The 19,100-nt window shown below is 50.1% G+C and overlaps 7 protein-coding genes across 7 annotated transcripts; 4 read left to right on the top strand and 3 right to left on the bottom strand.

The window, feature by feature from the left end:
- Positions 1-283: 283 nt before the first annotated feature.
- On the top strand, positions 284-2,014 carry BO88DRAFT_438706 (putative aldehyde dehydrogenase). The gene is made up of 4 exons (XM_025709677.1): positions 284-335; positions 391-844; positions 902-1,607; positions 1,691-2,014. Exons 1-4 carry the CDS (start codon positions 290-292, stop codon positions 1,985-1,987), a joined length of 1,503 nt encoding a protein of 500 aa, XP_025558295.1. The 5' UTR covers positions 284-289; the 3' UTR covers positions 1,988-2,014.
- On the bottom strand, positions 1,986-3,420 carry BO88DRAFT_397294 (isopenicillin N synthase family dioxygenase; the record flags this gene model as incomplete). The annotated part of the gene is made up of 5 exons (XM_025705273.1): positions 1,986-2,160; positions 2,240-2,434; positions 2,504-2,992; positions 3,063-3,215; positions 3,281-3,420. Coding segments are annotated over 5 exons (1,088 nt in total), but the record flags the coding sequence as incomplete, so codon positions are not given.
- Positions 3,421-5,091: 1,671 nt separating this feature from the next.
- On the top strand, positions 5,092-6,523 carry BO88DRAFT_408423 (pectate lyase family protein). The gene is made up of 5 exons (XM_025707712.1): positions 5,092-5,317; positions 5,364-5,590; positions 5,640-5,725; positions 5,776-5,861; positions 5,917-6,523. The coding sequence occupies exons 1-5, from the start codon at positions 5,210-5,212 to the stop codon at positions 6,379-6,381; spliced, it is 972 nt and encodes a 323-aa protein (XP_025558293.1). The 5' UTR covers positions 5,092-5,209; the 3' UTR covers positions 6,382-6,523.
- An 894-nt stretch (positions 6,524-7,417) lies between these two features.
- Positions 7,418-8,913, bottom strand: BO88DRAFT_474252 (putative MFS monocarboxylate transporter; the record flags this gene model as incomplete). The annotated part of the gene is made up of 2 exons (XM_025711805.1): positions 8,630-8,913; positions 7,418-8,573 (listed from the first exon to the last, which is right to left on the bottom strand). Exons 1-2 carry the CDS (start codon positions 8,794-8,796, stop codon positions 7,418-7,420), a joined length of 1,323 nt encoding a protein of 440 aa, XP_025558292.1. The 5' UTR covers positions 8,797-8,913.
- Positions 8,914-9,310: 397 nt separating this feature from the next.
- Positions 9,311-10,047, bottom strand: BO88DRAFT_474249 (uncharacterized protein). The gene has a single exon (XM_025711804.1). The coding sequence runs from the start codon at positions 9,993-9,995 to the stop codon at positions 9,519-9,521; it is 477 nt and encodes a 158-aa protein (XP_025558291.1). The 5' UTR covers positions 9,996-10,047; the 3' UTR covers positions 9,311-9,518.
- A 4,232-nt stretch (positions 10,048-14,279) lies between these two features.
- On the top strand, positions 14,280-15,506 carry BO88DRAFT_408422 (SMP-30/gluconolactonase/LRE family protein). The gene is made up of 2 exons (XM_025707711.1): positions 14,280-15,021; positions 15,132-15,506. The coding sequence occupies exons 1-2, from the start codon at positions 14,297-14,299 to the stop codon at positions 15,436-15,438; spliced, it is 1,032 nt and encodes a 343-aa protein (XP_025558290.1). The 5' UTR covers positions 14,280-14,296; the 3' UTR covers positions 15,439-15,506.
- A 1,030-nt stretch (positions 15,507-16,536) lies between these two features.
- Positions 16,537-18,155, top strand: BO88DRAFT_474229 (putative feruloyl esterase; the record flags this gene model as incomplete). Its single annotated transcript, XM_025711803.1, has 2 exons — positions 16,537-17,745; positions 17,838-18,155. 2 exons carry the CDS (start codon positions 16,537-16,539, stop codon positions 18,153-18,155), a joined length of 1,527 nt encoding a protein of 508 aa, XP_025558289.1.
- Between the last annotated feature and the right edge of the window lie 945 nt (positions 18,156-19,100).

Raw genomic sequence — 19,100 nt, 5'->3', positions numbered from 1 at the left:
ACTGCGTGGGTGCCACCACGTTGGCCACTCGGCAGACAGACTTCACCACTACTCTATGATTCCGCGGCAATTGGACCCTTCTCTTACCGAACAAAATGACTACTGAAGCACTATCACACCGATCAACCTGTCACTTGCCCTTCTTGTAATTTCCCCGCATCGCAACTCGGAATAGTTCCGGGGGACGGAACTCTCCGGAATTCAATTCGGGTATACTTATAGTTAGTCACAGATGCATATCTTGCTTTTTCCCCGACAAAAGTATACAAAAAGCAAATCAACATACAAAATGGCTACCGTCACCCTTACTGGCGCCAAAGGCCGCCAAATCCAAGGTACTATACTCTCCCACCCCCACCCTGTCTAGAATTCTCTCTCCTAACAGCACAGTCCCCACCACCCTCTTCATCAACAATGAATTCACTCCGGCCTCCACCAACGAGACCCTGACCATCGAGAACCCCTCCACCGGCACCCCACTCGCAACCGTCTCCTCCGCCAGCCCAGCGGACATTGACCGCGCCGTGCATTGCGCCACACAAGCCCTCCCCGCATGGAAAGCCACTCCGGGCGCCATCCGCGGCGCCCTCCTGCACAAACTCGCCGATCTGATCGAGCGCGACGCGGAGGACATCGCATCCCTTGAAGCTTTGGAAGGCGGGATGCTCTACACGGACAGCAAGGCCATGACCATGCCCCAAGCCATTTCCACCCTCCGCTACTACGCCGGCTGGGCCGACAAGATCGATGGCAAGACGCTGCATCTCCCTGACGGCGGAGTGGGGTATACTTTCCGCGAACCACTAGGTGTTTGTGCCGCCATTGTCCCCTGGAATGCGCCTCTGTATGACTCCGCCCCCATACCCTAACCCACCAACCAACTAATACCTTAGTTTCACAGAATGATCACAATCTGGAAACTCGCCCCTGCCCTAACAGTGGGAAACTGCCTCATCATCAAACCCTCCGAACTAACCCCCCTGTCTGCCCTAAAACTCGCCCTCCTCATCCGCGAAGCAGGCTTCCCCGCCGGCACAGTATCCATCCTGCCCGGCGACGGCGCCAAAGCCGGCAACGCTCTCTCCACGCACCCAGCTATCCGCAAACTCTCCTTCACGGGATCTACTGTCGCCGGGCGCGCCATCCTGCACGCCTCGGCATCCAGCAACCTGAAGAAAATCTCCCTCGAGCTGGGGGGTAAAGGCCCCTCAATCGTATTCTCAGACTGTGATCTAGCCAATGCGCTGCTGTGGACGCGTATCGGGATCACGGCAAATAACGGACAGATCTGTGCGGCGGGGTCGAGGATCTATGTCCAGAGGGGGATTTACGAGAAATTCTTGGAAGAATATGCGCGGTTGTCTAAAGAGGACAAGCCTGTGATCGGGGATGCGTTGGACGAGAGGACTACTAAGGGACCCGTGTCTAGTGCGGCGCAGTTGCAGAAGATCTTGGGGTATGTGGAGGAGGGGAAGAAGAGAGGTGTGAGGCTGTTGTTTGGGGGAGAGAGGATTGGGGAGAAGGGTTATTTCGTCCAGAATACGGCGTTTGCGGATGTGGGGCAGGGGGAGAGGATGATGAAGGAGGAGATTTTCGGACCGGTTGCTGTATGTTCCTTCCTCCCCTTTTCTTTTACTATCTACCTTCCACTTTTTTTGTGTTTGAGGTGGATGGGTGCTAACGAGAACAGTGCATCGCCCCCTTCGACACAGAAGAGGAGGCTATCAAGCTGGCAAACGATACTGCGCACGGACTCAGCGCCGCTGTCTTCACTAACGATGTGAACCGCGCACATCGCGTCACAGCAGGTATCGAGTCTGGACAGGTCACTGTGAACGCATGGGCGATGCTAGCATCGAATATGCCGTTCGGAGGAGTAAAAGAGAGTGGATTTGGACGGGACATGGGAGAAGAGGCATTGGAGGGATGGACGACGGTCAAGGCGGTTAAGTATAACATTCTGCCTCCTGCGGCCGCGAAGTTGTAACTTACATAGTGGCGTGTTTATGATTATAATAAATGACAATAATGTAAATGAGGGAGAGGGAGTTAATGCAAATAAAAAGGATCATTCGAGTACCGCTTATACAGTTCCGGATACCATTTCTTCCCGACGTCGGGGTGACTGATGATTCGATTGCGGAGGTAGGCTTCGCCGAACTAGACTCAACATCAACATTTAGCAACTGATGCCTCTACATAGCGATATCGTAGCAATGATGATGGAGGGGGAACATACGCAATCGAACCTGTCGGAAAGAAACTCACTCGGCACATCTTCGGTTCTTCTCTTCATCTCATCCTCATCGGACCACTGCCCCACAGGAACCTTCTCAACGATATGTCTCGCCGAATCACGCAGATTGGCCAACGTCAAGTCCATCCGTATCCCCATGAAAAAGGGAATACTGTATCGCGTTGTATTCTTCGGTGCCTTTACCCATCAACATCATCCCATCAGCCGGAGTACATAAGTAAATAAGGGGAAAGGAATAAGACATACAACAACCCTATGCACCGTCGCACTACAAACACCCCCCGTGATCGCCTCGAACCCCTGCTGAATATTCACCACTAGTGCACCCTCATCTTCCAGCGGGGGGACATCGATCCAGTCGCCGCGTTTATTAAGGACTTGTAATCCACCCGTCGTATCTTGTGAGAGGAAGGTGAATAGACCGGTTGAGTCTTTATGCGGCCCTACGCCTTGGGATTTGCCTTCCCCGGAGGAGGAGGGTTGAGGCGGGTATTTGATGAATTTGAGTCTGTCCATGGTTCCCCTGTACGTGTCGAAGGTTGTCGGCGGGAGAGAGAGGGATTCGGCGACGTAATGGAGGAAGGTGTTGCTTAATGGGATGAAAGAGGTTATGTATTCTTCTACGAGGGATTGGGTAGCTGGTGTGGGGTATTGGTTTTGGCCTTCGAGACGGGACCAGATTGGTGCTGTTTGGTTGTTGGAGGAGGGAAGGTTGGGGGTGCCAAAATCGAATTGCTAGTTGGGTGGGTGGTATGTTAGGGTATCTGTTGTGAGTGAATTGGGACCAAGGAGGGAGGGGTAATACTTCTCGCATGTCGGTTTTGAGTGCGGTGGTTTCGGCTCCGAGACGCGTGTAGCCTAGGAAGGAGGGCGAGTTGATCATGTTGATTTGTTCTTTGGTTTCGGGTGGGAGGGAGAAGAGGTCTGGGAGGGCGGCGTGGGCGCGTTTGGTGAGGGACTGTAGTGGTTGTTCTTTAGTATATTGTGGAATATGGGCGCTGGTGGTGGTTGGCTGCGGCTTACTTCCAGTCCATGGTTCGTGAGATACAGGAACCCTACGAGGAAGATGGCGTCGCGGAGCTGGGCGAGGGTTTCTGCTTTGGTTTCTGGGTCTTGAAGACGCTGAAAGTCGATGACGGGAACGGAGGTGAAGTTCGACATTGTGATGGAGATGGAGATGGCGATGTTGGTGATGAAGTGGTGAGGGGAAGTGAGGGGAAATGGACGGATGTCATTGTTGGCGCTGAGTAATAAGGTGATGGTCTACTGCCGATGCAGATGGCGTGATCTGACTGACTGTAAACATGGCTATATTACAGTGAATGTGAAGGAAATGAAGGCAATTGATGCTGATGGTTTTCGTCTTTTCACTTTCTGAAGAGGGAAATCTGGATTGTCTTTGCAAATGAGTTGGTTTCTATGGAAAACTGTTGGTTGGTCAAGATGGCTTACAGCTCAGACTTGCTAACAGAACTAGTAGCTACTCATTAGGCAAGCTGGAAGAAAGCTACAGGAAAAGAGAGATAGCTGAAAAGACGGCATTGATCTCAGTACCCGGCTTAATCTCGGTAATGCCCTCATGTTGACACCACTATTCTAGCGATGTGCACCTCCACGCCCTCAATCTATCAGAAGCACTACTATGCTTTGCCACTTCGGCTGTTATGCGAAATGACCGCATCGCATATATTACTTCCAGACAAGAGGTGGAAGAATTAAGCAAGCGTCTTCAGCCGCCGTGATGTCAAGTATCCAAAGAGACTGGGTCATAACCCTGCATCCTGCATACCTTCGTCGCCTCCGGTCTTGCCGACGAAATGCCAACTAATTAAGACGACCTCCAATCGACACACCTAGACCATGCACATGATATCTTAGCTGCCTCACATATTTACCATAGGTGGAGAATCAGAGTCACTAAAGAACAGCCAAGGAACTGAGCTCTCCTGCCATCAATCACCTGAAGACGGCGCTTAAATCGTGGCCAAACGGGCAGCAAAGGAACGGATGAAACGGAGCCATCCGAAGGTGGAAGTGGACGCGCTCCATTGCCGAGAACGACCGGTGCTTGGCCTGCTTGTTTCTCCTGAACCGTGGCTTGATGTTCTGGGGATTGGCAGATTATTTTTCAACGCAGTCATGATCTGCGGAAGCAGGATTCTCTCAATCCGCGCCAAAAGACACTTTAGCATAGCTTGAATCAATTGTTCTATCCATGGGAAGGTATAATTTTGTTCACGCTCACGATGATAATAGCTTTGCTGCGTTAAGGGAGCTTGATCAATGCTGGACATATATCCGGCACTCCACGGAACCGTGCCACTGTGGAGGATAACCCCTGATTGATTAGTCTTGCCAAGTTATTCTGCTCCTTCAGCTCCCGCAAAATGACTCGTACACCACTCAGAATCTTCCGGGGGCATGTCCAGACGCGCCAAGCATCATAGCCGGTGTTCCTGAGCGGACACTAGTCGTGAATGGCACGGACAGTTCCACCGCACAGCCACGATGGACCCAGACTTTAGCTCTCTTGGCAACATCGCTGAAACGCCAAGTGCCGTTGGTGGAATTCAGCTCCCAGCATAATATCCACCTCTGGAAAACGTCTTTCCTCACGATGCTCCCTCCCTGCCATGCGAGTGGTGCGACCAGCTTCATCCGTACGGGGCTTGACCGGCATCTTGGCAGTCGCATCCAAAGAACCTGCAGCTTCACCTCGTCACGGTTGCTATGCGGATGAAGTCCACCTATGAAGGTATCCAGCCAAGCCTGGAGACAGTCCTGATGCTTGAAGTGATTTCAAACTGTCTTAAACCTCCAAATAATGCCGCCGACCCATCCATATAAAGGGAACAGGTAAGCCCTGAAAGATATCCCACATCAAGCCTCTCACTCGTCTTTCTTTCTCTCATCTCCAACTACCTTTCCATTCTCTTCTCTCTCCTAATCACAATGACCAACTTCAAGTGGATTGTTGCCGCTGCCGGCCTCCTGTCTGGACAGGTCCTGGCTGCCCCTACTGCCACTTCTACCCATGCCAAGCGCGCAACCGTCAGCGACGTAAGTACCTTCATTCGAAGAACTTCACAGAAATTGACCTTTGCAGGCTGCGTTCGGCTATGCTAGCATGAACGGCGGCACCACCGGTGGTGCCGGCGGTACTACCACTACCGTCTCGTCCTACGCTGCCTTCACCTCTGCTGTCTCCGGCGATGACGCCAAGGTCGTCTACGTCGACGGCACCATCAAGGAGACTGCCGACCAGGTTAAGATCGGCAGCAACACCTCCATCATTGGCAAGGACGCCAACGCCATCCTCGAGGGATTCGGAGTGTACGCATCCTTTCCGAACTTACAGCTAAACCTGACTAACACCCGACAGTCTCGTCAAGGAGAAGGAGAACGTTATCATTCGCAACCTCGGAGTCACCAAGGTCCTTGCTGACAACGGCGATGCCATTGGTGTCCGTACGTGATACCCGCCCTTTCCTCAATGTATGATAAGCTAATTCAAGCAGAGTACTCCAACAACGTCTGGATCGACCACTGCGATGTCTCCTCCGACCGTGACCACGACAAGGACTACTATGACGGTCTGATTGATGTACGCAACCCACAATCACACCAATCCCCAAACCATTTCACTAACAAGTAACCAGATCACCCACGGCTCCGACTACGTCACCGTCTCCAACACCTTCCTCCACGACCACTGGAAGGCCTCCCTGGTCGGCCACTCCGACAGCAACGAAGACGAGGACAGCGGCCACCTGACCGTGACCTATGCCAACAACTACTGGTACAACATCAACTCCCGCGGTCCCTCTTTCCGCTTCGGTACCGGCCACATCTACAACAGCTACTACCTTGACGTGAGCGACGGCATCAACACCCGTGACGGCGCCCAGCTGCTCGTCGAATCCAACCAGTTCGTCGACTCCAAGAAGGCCCTCTACTCCACCGACGATGGCTACGCCGTCTCCAACGACAACGACTTCGGTGATGCCACGAGCGATGCCGAGGAGGGCACCCTGACTTCCATGCCTTACGACTACACCCTTCTTGGCTCCGCCAATGTCAAGGCTGCTGTTGTCGGCACTGCCGGTCAGACTCTTACCTTCTAAGCGTGCCGCGATGCGCATGGGTATTAGTGCAGTAGGCTGAGGTTGACTATACCTTTGTCACTCTTTCTTTTACCTTAGTACCTGCAGGACAGAAATTTAGGCCCTAGCTTGTGAAGTACTCTAGGGTCGGTATATAGTTATTGCTTGAATTTGATTTAATTGAGGCAACAATCGTACTTATTGTAAGCCGGTGCACATAATTCACAACTCGCATTACATACATGCACAGCATAAAGCGAGTGAGTGAGCATATCGGCAAATCCTCGGCCTCCTCCCTCCATTTAGACTAGTACTCCACATTCCACACAACCGTCCTATCCAGACCCACTCACCAACCAGCTTAATCCGTAGAGAATTCCTGATTGAGTTTGCGGTAGACACAGACATCCCATCTCCTCACTGACCCATTGATAGCGACCCATTTATCACGTTAACAACCAACGCTCTTGAGTGGGGGACCCCGGACCTCGCTCACATAGTGCCCTGAACTATGATCTTCCCCCCTGCTGCATCCCTACCACTACTGTCACTGCAATAAGAAGCAAGATTATAGTAAGCTGTGGTGGAGACAGCAATCGGAAACCAGTTTCCTGAAAGCTTGATTTCGCAATCTTCGGGAAACTTATCGATTGGATAGGGTTGATGCCTTGGAATTGTGCTTTCGGGGTGGTTTGGTCTTGATACCTGCATTTACATGTGTATGTGCTGGCGGTACTAGGATGGTGGTTGGGTTGAATAAGACCAAAAGCGAGATTAGTATCCTGATAGGGAACAAGGATCAGATATTCGCCACAATGATACCAAAATTTGGTCGACTGATGATGTGATCATGGTGTTGGACAGCGATGCAGTGCTTTTAATTAAATGCATATGCATGGACAAGGATACAAATATGCGATAGATAGTACCGGATAAGTATAGATCCACGACCAGGGAACTCCGATAAAGATACAGGAGAGGGATATTGTTCTATAGGTCATATTTCAATTATCTCTACTATCTACGATAGAAATGCAATCTAAAAGATGCATATATGCTACTGCACCTTCCCCACCCCCCTATCCACCCTAATCACACAAATAACCGGCCAAACCTGCAACACGACCGCCCCAACCATCAAACAACCCGCAAACACCTGGGCACGAACAAAGTCCGCCGTTTCCAAATTCACTAACGCTCCTGCAACGGGCGTGCCCACTAATGACCCGAACGAACTAATTCCCCACATCATGCCCATCCTCGTCCCGAGAAAGTCACTATCGGGACAGAATGCCTTGTGAGCGACGATGGACGTCGGCGCTGTGACTAGCACCCCGCTCACGAAACCCCAGTAACAGGCCCAGACGATAAATCCGGCTGTGTTTGTCGTCGCGATCCAGGTGAACATGGCTACTGCTGCTGCCGCGACGAAGGCGATTAGGATGAAGATTGGTTTGATGTGGGTGCCCCCTGAGGCGAGGAGGTAGGGGACTGTCCGGCCGAAGGCGGAGGCGCCGTTTGTGATGGAGACGAGATAGAATGAGAGGCTGGTTGCGGTGTTCAGGGCGGAGCGGGCGTAAGTGGCAATGTAGAATATGGGGACGTAGTAAGCGAGCATGACGCAGGTCATGGAGAGGGAGAGGAGCATGAAGGGGAGGTGCGTAAGGGCTTTGAGTTCGATGAGGCTTCTAGTGCGGGTTTTCTTCCCAGGTCGACGGCAGAGGATAGCGCAGGTGATGAGGGCGAGGAACAGATTGATGAATGCGATGCAGCGGACGCTCCAGGCGAAGTTGATGATGGGTTGGACTTGGCGGAAGAGGATGGGGAAGATGACGCTGCCGACGCTGGAGCCGATAGAAGCGCAGCCGATGGCTATGGGTCGTTTGGTTGTAAAGTGCGAGGAGATAACGACCATCGCGGGGATGTAGGTGATGCCGCCGCCTATACCGACACAGAAGCCCTGCGCGAGGAGTACCTGATAGTATTCTGTTGCTAGACTGAGCATCATCATCCCGAACACGACTAGGAAGGATCCGGCGAGGACCAGGGGTCGGAGGTATCCTGCGTCCACTAGGGGGCCTGTCACCATGCCGACCATCACGATCAGGGTGGCTTGGATACTGCCGATCCAGGAGATCGTGGAGGGTGATTCGTCCGGGAGGAGAACCGTTTGGTAGAATTCTTGGAATGCGCCATAGCAGCTGATGAGGCCCCTGTTGGAGGTTAGACCTGCTTTGGCGTGACTGGTGATGGGGATGTAGGTACGTACCAAGAGTTGACAAAAACGCAGAAGCCCGCGAGTACGCTGAGCCAGCCTTCCAGCCCTCCGTCGGGCACTGGTTGCCTCTCTGGACTAGCCTCGGCTGGGGGTTGATGTTCGTTATGCTCGTTGGAACATTCGTCTGGAGCGCCTAGCCCCTCATTCTGTGTGCCCATGTCCGTTGTACTCTATGTCTATTCTATTCTGTGCATGTAGTCTACAAGGAGGAGATGAGACGTGAAAGGGATACTTGTCAGGAGTCACAAATGACCAAAATTTCGGGCATAAGCTCGGTTAGATGGTAGAATGGTTCCTACCCCAACTTTCGGTTCCCCGCAACGGCAAATGTGGAGTTGGAGTCGAGATCGGGGAACCCTTGGCGTCCCAGTACCTGGTGTGGCAAAGCCCTTTGCCGGGGGTCGCCGACGAGATAGGGTTGACTATATCCTGGCTTACGTACGTCGAATCCCGTGATACTACTCTAGTGGTCGTAGTTGCTAACCAGCGGAGAAGATGGATTGAACAACGCGAATTACATAGACATTGCGGATTTCAAGATCTATTAATGTCGACACACTAATCGCTCAACCAAAAACGGCATAACGCATCTAGCCAGCCATGTGAGAGAAATGTGTGTCCCAACAAAGGATATATAGCATGATGACATCAGAAATATTAGCAAATTGTTGCCAAACTGGGTGTGCATATCCATCCAGCTATTACAGTCTCAATGTTCTGGCCTCAATCTGCTGCATACGGAGGCGGGCATGATCGAACTAGCCGAGTTCATCACAACAAGGTTCGAATCAATCGGTCCGAATCAGGGTGATTCTCCCTTGACGCTATTACGGTGGGTGACATGAAAGCCTCATTCCTGCATTCATCTTTCAGTGCAAGGTCACAATACAAAACAATTTCTTTTCGCCAAACTCACCTCATTCTCACCCCCATCGCGCCCAGCAATATCCTCCAGGGTCAGGGCCGGCCTCGTACCGATCGCACGCAAACCCCGAGCACCTTGCTCGACGAGCCATTCGTACGTCACCAGGGAGGCATAAACACTATTCATATGGTTTTCATTATCCTCGTTCATGCCCTCCGCCGCAATACTCATTGTATCACAGGCCATCATCATGCACTGCAATAGGAACTCATCGTCTTCATCTGTATCAATTCCGCGATTGTTGGGCGGAAGCACAATCGTAATCCCTGCGTCTATATATAGCCGGTAATAAATGCCGGTTGCATTGAGGCAGAATAAAAAGGAATCTGCGACGTCCTGGTGAAGGTCCCCGGGCCCGAGAATCGTGATGTTGGCAGCTGCAGTGAATTGCACCGATGCAGCTATGAGAGATGGACAGTGTCGAAATCGCATGGTTGGCGGCGAATATGAATTGATAGTGGTGCGAAAATCTGTCAGAAACTAGGCCGGTCCTAATATCCTTCGATGACTTTTACAAGAGTGCTAAAGGGGATTGCAGCATGCTAAGATTCTTGACCCGACACATGAAGCAAGTATTCACTGTAAGATAACATAATATACAGATGTGACCACGCAGAGACATAAATACTCTACAGACTTGCCCAATTGTTCTTCGTTAGGTCTCGAGGCTGGTAGCGATGACATGTTTCGAGAGCGGAGGTTTGCATGGCCCCACCCACAGTTGGTACGAAAACGGGTCAACTGTCATATCTAGATGACTCACTCAAGGTAAATTCAAGTGGGCGCATGCTTACACGAACTACGGGCGCAGAAGCTAAGGAGAGGCTCGGTACGAACCTCTACCGCAAAGGGAGCAACGTCCACTAGTTGGCGAGTCGATGACTGGCAACTCTGGTCAATCTTCATCGCGGTGGATATTGAATTGCAATATATTTCTCGTGCGCAGTCTACAGGCTCTCGCCCATTATACACTAACTTCAACAGGAGCTATCGCCGATCAGTCAATGTACTAGCTCAAAGATAAGGCAACGATGGAGGCTCCCAGTACCCACATCCGCAGTGCTTAGAGCCATACCAAAGATCGTGACGCGTCATCCGACTAGGCAGCATCTGTACACCAAAATGCTTAGCCACGTCTAGCACATTCTAATGTAGTGATTACATTGGAATGCTAATACGGCTGACCAAGCTATAAGTCGCGAAATCATGTTCACGACTGTCGTCATGTTGGAAGACGTGCTATTCGCTTTGTCCCAGGGTCTTCCTATTTTCAATGGCTATAGACGGTGAAGATATATTAGGGATTATACCTGACAATTTTACTTTCACGATCAAATGGTGAGTTTGCCATTAATTCAAGGGTAGGCTCCATATAGTACGCCTCACATCCACAACCCGGCCTTATGATTTTCCTACCCAGTCTGTCAAGCGATACAAACAAACAAAGCATATATGAAACAATTGATAATTGGAAGTGAAGGTAATCTCTGCGGGCTTTAAGGAGGGCAACAAAGGCCTTAGAAGGCTTTAGTTGATAAAGGACCGCCAGAAAGACATCTTTTGGTTTAAGAATATGAGCGATCGTACAGTTGTAAGGTTCCTTGTGAGAATTCTTTGTGAGACTATTAACAAGACCCTCCTCTACAAAAAGCATATTTAAGATTTCTTTGACCATCGTTCAGAAGGCCTTATCGGGACTATGAATTCGAGCTCAAGCAGATATTTTTACGGGCATTTTCTGGTAGTTACCATCGCTATGGCGGGGAAGAGGTCTATTGGATAAGCAACTTGGTATCTAATCCGATATAAAGGAATGTTCGTCGGGGATCCAAGTTCGAATATCTTTTCAAGGCAGGCACAACCCACTTGATTGGGGATCGCTCTCTACCTCAAAGAAACGTCAATCCTGCCCGCCCTCTTTGTCGGTCGGCTTTAAAGAACCATGTCTTCATCGACCTTCATTTGAACTTGTACTTGCCATGGATGATCTATTCTTCGGAGAATACCATTTTTAACTATGTCAACAAGATCTTTCAAGTACAGGTTCTCTCCAAGATACTACATCAGACATACGTTCTACAAGCAATGAAACCCATTAGGTTGGACGGCCTGTGCTTTTCGCTAAAGGCAGCACCCAGAATACTGGCATGGTCCGTATATCAAGAAGCAAGTTGGCTTACCATCAGTCAGTTTCTTTGACGACTCGCCAGTCAGATAGTACCTAGCGCATACCAAGCGATAGAAATCTACCTACTTAATATGTATTTATATGACTGAATAGACACCTCATTTCCTTCACAACAAACACTATCATACTACATCTTACTATCCCCATCCCATACATCAGGTCAACAATCGACTTCGTTCAAAATGCTCGGCGAACTACCTGGCGATGTGTTGCAGTGCATCGCAGACTGGCTAGAAGGCGGAGATCTGAGCCGTCTAGCGAGAACAAGCACTCATCTCTATCGATACATCAACCCCTTCCTGTATCACTGGGACATGCATCATCCTTACCCACAGGCATTAATCTGGGCTGCAAGCAATGCACAAGAGGTAACAGCTGGAATGTCACTATCAAAATTACACACGCCAGAATCATTCAAAGCTGCGCAATGTGCTTTAACGAAAGCAGCTGGGTTAGGGCATGAGGGTATCGTAAGACTGATCCTTTCCACGAAGGGCATCAAGCCTGACGCTGGAGGAATATGGACCGCCACACGAATTTGGAGCGCCCCACTCTACCGCGCAGCAGCGAAAGGGCATGAAGGGGTAGTGAGAATGCTACTCGACTTGGAGGACGTCAACCCCGACCAGGAAGGTGCATGGAATGAAACACCGTTGTGCGTGGCAGCAGGATCCGGGCACCTAGATGTAGTCAAGTTGCTTCTTGCTACCAAGCGAGTAAATCCGAATTATCAAGGCTTTCATGAAAAGACCCCGATACTCAAAGCAGCAGCAGGAAACCATCGGGAGGTGGTGATGTTACTACTTGCGACTGAAGGGGTTGATCCTCATTTACGGGATAGATGTGGCGTATCTATCCTGTCATTGGCGGCACACCATGGCCATGAAGAGGTGGTTAGAATTCTGCTTGCTACACAAGGCGTCCATCCAGATTTAAGAGATTTATACAACGTGAGTCCATTGGCTGAAGCGGCACGTGCTGGAGAGGAAAAAATAGTCACCATGCTGCTCAACACAGGAAGGGTGGACCCTAACTCTTCCTCCAGTACTGGAGAGACCCCACTTTATCGAGCGGCAAAGCGTGGTGATGCGTCAATCGTCAAGTTACTTATTACTGCAGGTGCAGACATTCATATGGAAAATGATTATGGATCAACACCACTCCTATGCGCTGCTGGATCCGGAGATTTGGAAACCGTTGAAGCGCTTATAGCCGCAGGTGCGGATATTAACACCCGGGATAGCCATGAAGATACAGCACTCATGTACGCTGCGGAATCTGGGAACGTGGAAGTTGTTAAAGCGCTTCTCGCTGCAGGTGCAGAATTCCATATCCGCAATGTAGAAGGAGCAACGCCACTTTTCTGCGCTGTACGGGGAAGAAAATCGGAAATGGTCAAGTTTCTTATTTCTGCGGGTGCAGATGTTAACATCCTGTTTCGGTTTGGGAGAACAGCCCTCACTATGGCTTGTGATGGTCTATATCATGCGGGGACAGACGTGGAGATAGTTGAAGCGCTTATTGCCGCAGGAGCAGCACTTGACACACAAGACCAGAGATATGGAAAGACGGCCCTTGCAATCGCGACTGTGTGCGGGACCTTGGAGGTGGTGAACATGCTACTTTCTGCAGGCGCCACGCCTGACATTGCGGACAATGCAGGAGACACTCCTCTGTTAAAGGCGTCAGGAATGGGTGATTCGAAAATGGTAAAGCTTCTACTCAAAGGAGGAGCAAATCCAAGCATTCCTGATGGTAATGCACGAACACCTCTCCACAACATAGCATGGAGGCGTTACATGGACCAGGTCGAACTGTTCAAAGTCCTTCTTGATGCAGGTGCGAATATCGATGTGCAAAGCAGGGATGGTTCGACGCCGTTAGCGATGGCAATGGGACACTGTAGTCCGGAGGCGGTGAATCTTTTACTTTCAGCGGGGGCAGACCCAAACCGTGGGCATTATAATGGGCTTCCACCCCTACCATGTGCAGCGGTTCGTGGCGACGTGGAGATTGTGAGAATACTTCTTGCCGCAGAAGGAATCAATCCGTATTTGCAGGATATGAATGGGAAGTCAGCGCTGGCGCTAGCCCAAGGAAAAGGTCACACAGCTGTGGCCGAGCTTATAAGGCAGCACATTGAGCGTATGGAGCATGCCCCTTGAAGCTGCTATTGATTATTCTGATTAGTGTTCTTGTTGGATACCTACTCTGAGTAGATAAATATGGAGTTACTCTTTTGTTGAATTCCCTCGTAAGTAAAACCACGGAAGGTGTTGTAGTCCCCAGAATATGATGCCAAAATAGTACATTCACACGCTGATTCCCTACCTGGACCGATTACGGCGATGATCGCCCACATTGTCCCCGCTTCATCCCTTAAAAGCGGAAATTGCTGGCTGCTCAACCTTAACCCCAGCGCAGTTTCTGGCCTAAGATCAGCCGAGAAATCCCCGATATAACTTACTAGTGAGCTTATAAACCTCCATGTCCCCCACACTTCAACTAGTAACATAGCATTACTTTCGCCATGGCCACCTTCCCAATGGCCCACAATATGTCCGTCACCGGCGTGCAGCCCGAGTTCTCCCAAGCCACCACAGGATTCGAATACTACGATAGTCGATTCCTGAACATCACAGGCAATGCCCCAAAATTAGAAGTTCTTCTGGAGAACAATGACTTCCCGTTCGCCCATGAAGCAAGTGTCTTCATCCCATCCACAGACGAACTGTTCATGACTAGCAACATCTTCACGGATCCCCTCACCAACCAGTCAACAATCAAGATCTCCAAAGTATCCCTTAGCAGGAACCCAGTAACATCAGAAATAATCAATACCACCATTCCTCTTCCAAATGGAGGTATCAATCACGACTCTGGAATCCTTTTCTGCGGCCAAGGCACACTCAACCAATCTGGGGGTCTATTCCAGATGTCTATTGACCCACCATATGAATCTGAGCTCTTAATCAGTGGTTTCTACGGTCGGAATTTCAATTCCCTGAATGATGTGGTTGTTCATAGCGATGGCTCTATCTGGTTCACTGATCCTACGTACGGATACGAGCAGGGCATCCGCCCTGCGCCGCAACTGCCGAACCAAGTTTATCGCTATGATCCGAGTACAGGGGATGTGCGCGTCGTTGCAGACGGATTTGGTCGTCCGAATGGCATTTCTTTCTCCCCTGACGAGAGAACAGTATACATCACTGATACGGCGTATACGGTTGGTGATGGGACGACGGATCCGACTAAGCCTTCCACTATGTATGTCATTTCCCCTTCCCCACTCTATTATCTCCAAGTCGCTTTCCTTTATGTTCGCAAGTATGGTATACCATCTTACGTTCATGATTGGCTGATATGGAACCATCCAGCTATGCATTCGACATCACCACCTACCACGGCCAGCCATTCCTTGCCAATCGTCGCGTCTTCGCGATGGCAGCAAACGGTATCCCGGATGGGATCAAGACCGACATGGAAGGAAATGTGTATGCTGGCTGTGGGGACGGGGTTAACGTCTGGTCGCCCGGTGGTGTCTTGTTGGGGAAGATTTACATCAAGAGCGGCGTGGCTAATTTCTCCTTTGGCCGCAATGGGCAGATGTTTATTATGAATGAGAACCGGCTGTTGTCTGCGCAGCTCGGGCATTGGGTGAAGGGGTCTATCTTGAAGATTTGAAGGAGTGGGGATGATTTAGTTCCTTTGCTGAGGTGAGGGTGCATGCAGTGTGGTATTATATGTTCGACGGCATTGGGAAAGCATTATCTACTGAGCTGAGGTTTACTTTGTAATATATCCCGCATGAAGTAGCGCGTCTTTGTTCCTTATAAAATGTTGGTAACGAAGCCAATGCATAAATTGCAAACCAGAGATGACACTAAGAAAGCAGCAAGGGCTTCATTGATGGTAGTCAAATGTGATATGGTGTGTGTATGATCAAATCATATTTTCAAAACTCACCGATTGTCAATACATCAAATGGTCTTACATTGATGCGTTGGAAGACAGCGAAGACATGTTTTCAATAAGAAAAGATTTGATCACACTAGACTGTATAGGCCCTTCCTAGATACATTTTTTCTTCCAGCACCAACCTAGATATAGCCTCCATGTTCGCGCATATGGAATAAATCGTTTGAGTACATCATGAATGCCGGTAGGCATGACAATATTTCGAGTTCCAGGTACTCAGGGTCCATTGAAATAGGCAGTGTCAGGCAAAATTTGTAGGCACTTACAGGATGCGCATATGATATCGGAGATCAAAACTGGTCGCGATGCATGAATAACATATCGTAGGCACTGAAAACAGGGGCGTTGCCTTGGAGAGATTAATGTGAGACTAGAAAATTTTGACATTTGCCTGATGTAGATGGGACATTCGTAAACAAGCGCAATTACAGGTATCAATGCAAAATGATAGGTAAATTTCAATGTGCCTAGAAGGCTAAAATCGTGAGGGTTCTGTGGCGCGAGTACGGCGCAACCTAGTTCGGCATCCAGGGTTCAGAGAAAAGTGGAGCCGGCATGTTACTGTTTATCCCGAGTACGAACATCCTTTTCGGGAAGAGCCATTCGGCCGTCGCCCGACTTGGGCTCCACCATTTTCTAACCCCCCCTTTCCAGATTGATGTCATTCAAGGTTTGAATAATATGAGCGTACCTAGTCCAGGCTGAAAATCATGGTATAAAAGGAAGGATGAATCGGAGAATTGCAGTCTGCGACACTCATTTCATTTCATACACTCGTTCCTGGCTCACATTCCTTTAGCGGCCATGTCAAACATTTCCATTTGCTCGCCTGCAGCCTTTCAGACCCCGGTCGTCTACGGTGCTGAGATCATTTCTCTTTCGGCATCTTGGGTCACCAATTACACTGATTACATTCCGTACACGTTCAACTACAATGGAGGTACTGTTGAACTCGAAAATGCCAAGTTCTGCAACATTACCGTGAAATATACTCATCCCGGCTACGAGGATAACATCACTGTTGAGACCTGGCTTCCCGAACCGGCCAACTGGAACGGCCGCCTCCAAGCAACAGGAGGTGGCGGATGGGCTGCTGGCCGGTTTGTGCTGTCCGAATTCTTCATGGGAGGTGCACTTGGGGAAGGATTTGCTACCACCACCACCGATGCTGGACTGGGCAAGGATACTACAGGACCCCGTGAATGGGCGCTCACCAGTCCGGGCAATGTCGATTGGGTTGCAGTGGAAAACTTTGGATCCAGGGCCTACAATGACCAAGCCATCATTGGAAAGAGCCTGGTGAACAGCTTCTACGGTCGTGGTCCTGACTATTCTTACTGGAGCGGTTGCTCGCAAGGAGGCCGGCAGGGAATGATGATCGCTGAGCGCTATCCCACTGCATACGATGGTATTGCTGCCTCAGCTCCCGCACAATCCTTTACCAAGTTTACTTCCTCGCTGTACTATACTCTCTTCATGCGCATCTGGCACAACTTGAATCCGCTCGTCTGCGAACTGGACTTCTTGACACGCGAGGCGATCACCTACTGTGATCCCCTTGATGGTGCGGTAGATGGACTTATCTCCAACATGACTGCCTGTAACTACGACCCCTATACCGCAGTGAACAAAACATTTACCTGTGACTCCCTGAACCGCACTATCGCACTGAGTCAGGGCGCCGCGGTCATCATTGATGCTGCCTGGTCGGGCGCGCAGACCACTGACGGTCACCAGCTCTGGTATGGCTACAACCCGGGGTCCGACATCGCTAGTACCTTTGGTGCTCAACCAGGATTCAACAGCTCATCGTTCGCCACCGTGAAGGATGAATGGTTCAATCTCTTCGTCGCTAAGAATATCAGCTTCGACACCATGGGGTTGAGCCACGCAGAATACCAGGAGTTTTACAACCTCATCACTTCGGAATATGGTAGCGCCTGGAATGCGGACGATGCAAATTTGCATGCTTTCAAGAATAATGGAGGCAAGCTGCTGACCTACCACGGCATGGTACGTCTTCACCCTCCATCTTCTTGCTTCATCCGGCCATATTGCCAAAACCATAACAGCAGTAACTAACTCATCACCCCTTTACCAAACAGGCCGATCCTAGTATCCCCACCAAAGGTACCGAATATCTCTACAACAAGGCGCGGGCGCTCTTCCCGGATATTCAGGACTTCTGGCGCTTCTTCGAGTCGCCGGGTCTCGGTCACTGCGCCGGCGGCCTCGGTGGCCAGCCCACCACCGTCATGAAGGCTCTCCAGCGTTGGGTCGAGAATGGCACAGCCCCGGACACCCTACCTGTGGAATACCCGTCGCTCGGAAATGGTCTCCATCGCAACTTGTGCCCCTATCCCTCCCAGATTGAGTACGTCGGTGGCAATATCTCTCTGGCTGAGAGCTTCCGTTGCACCTAAGTGATGCGGAAGATGCTACGTCGTGTCTCTGATTAGCTTCGATTGACCGTTCGAATTCTTACATTCCTTCACCGGCAGGTATAAATTTCTTCTTCGTACACTGTGTGCTTAATCACGTTCCAATTGTATCTAGCTTCATGTATTATATCAATATTGTCTTTTGCAAGCCAGTGTTCGAATCTATAGGGAAAAGCTACGATAAGGGGAAAAAATATGGAAGCAGAAATGTGCCTTTTCTCGAAATTACGTGATCCCAACATAAAGAAGCCGTTGAAGGTACCCGACAGTCCGGGTCAAGAACTAGCACAGCCAGTACGACAGCACCAATAGGGGGTCTCGGATTCGAGACGAGGTCTGAAGGATAATGCGCTTCTTTTTTCCACCCTGTACGAAGATCACTAGCTTGATACATCGTAGGCCAAAAGAGGGTCACGAATAGAAGTTCTCTTGAGCAATTAGTCCGGAATTTGCCATAATATTGAACGACAATCTCTATATGGAACCGTGTAAACAGAAATTTTCATCTAAATGGTTGTGTCTTCCCAATCAAGGTCAATGGGTGAGTGGGATGACACACGTGGTAGAAGTTTTGAGTTTTGATACCAGCCCCGGTGGACCCCGATTAGGGGTCTGTCTGACTGGGCTGAAGATCAGGGTCCACAGAAAACAAATCAAATTTGGCATGAGCACTATCTACTCATTACGTAGTACCAGCTTCACCTTGGTGCAAGAAGTGAGACCGCTAATTCTGAAAAGGATATTCGCATTCGGATTCGATAACAAGCCAATTAGTAAGGCTGGTGCCTATATAGCTGTGGGTCTCATTACTATGTGGACCCACAAGGCTGACCAATTCGATGGAATCAGCTCCCAGGACTCGAATGGTTCTTGTCCCCGACTGGTGATGTTTCTTGTCTTCAGATACTCGGCTCAGTTCGTGCTTGT

The sequence above is a fragment of the Aspergillus vadensis genome (genome assembly GCF_003184925.1).
Source record: "Aspergillus vadensis CBS 113365 unplaced genomic scaffold BO88scaffold_30, whole genome shotgun sequence".
NCBI lineage: Eukaryota > Fungi > Ascomycota > Eurotiomycetes > Eurotiales > Aspergillaceae > Aspergillus > Aspergillus vadensis.
This window is presented reverse-complemented; position numbering and strand designations above follow the sequence as displayed.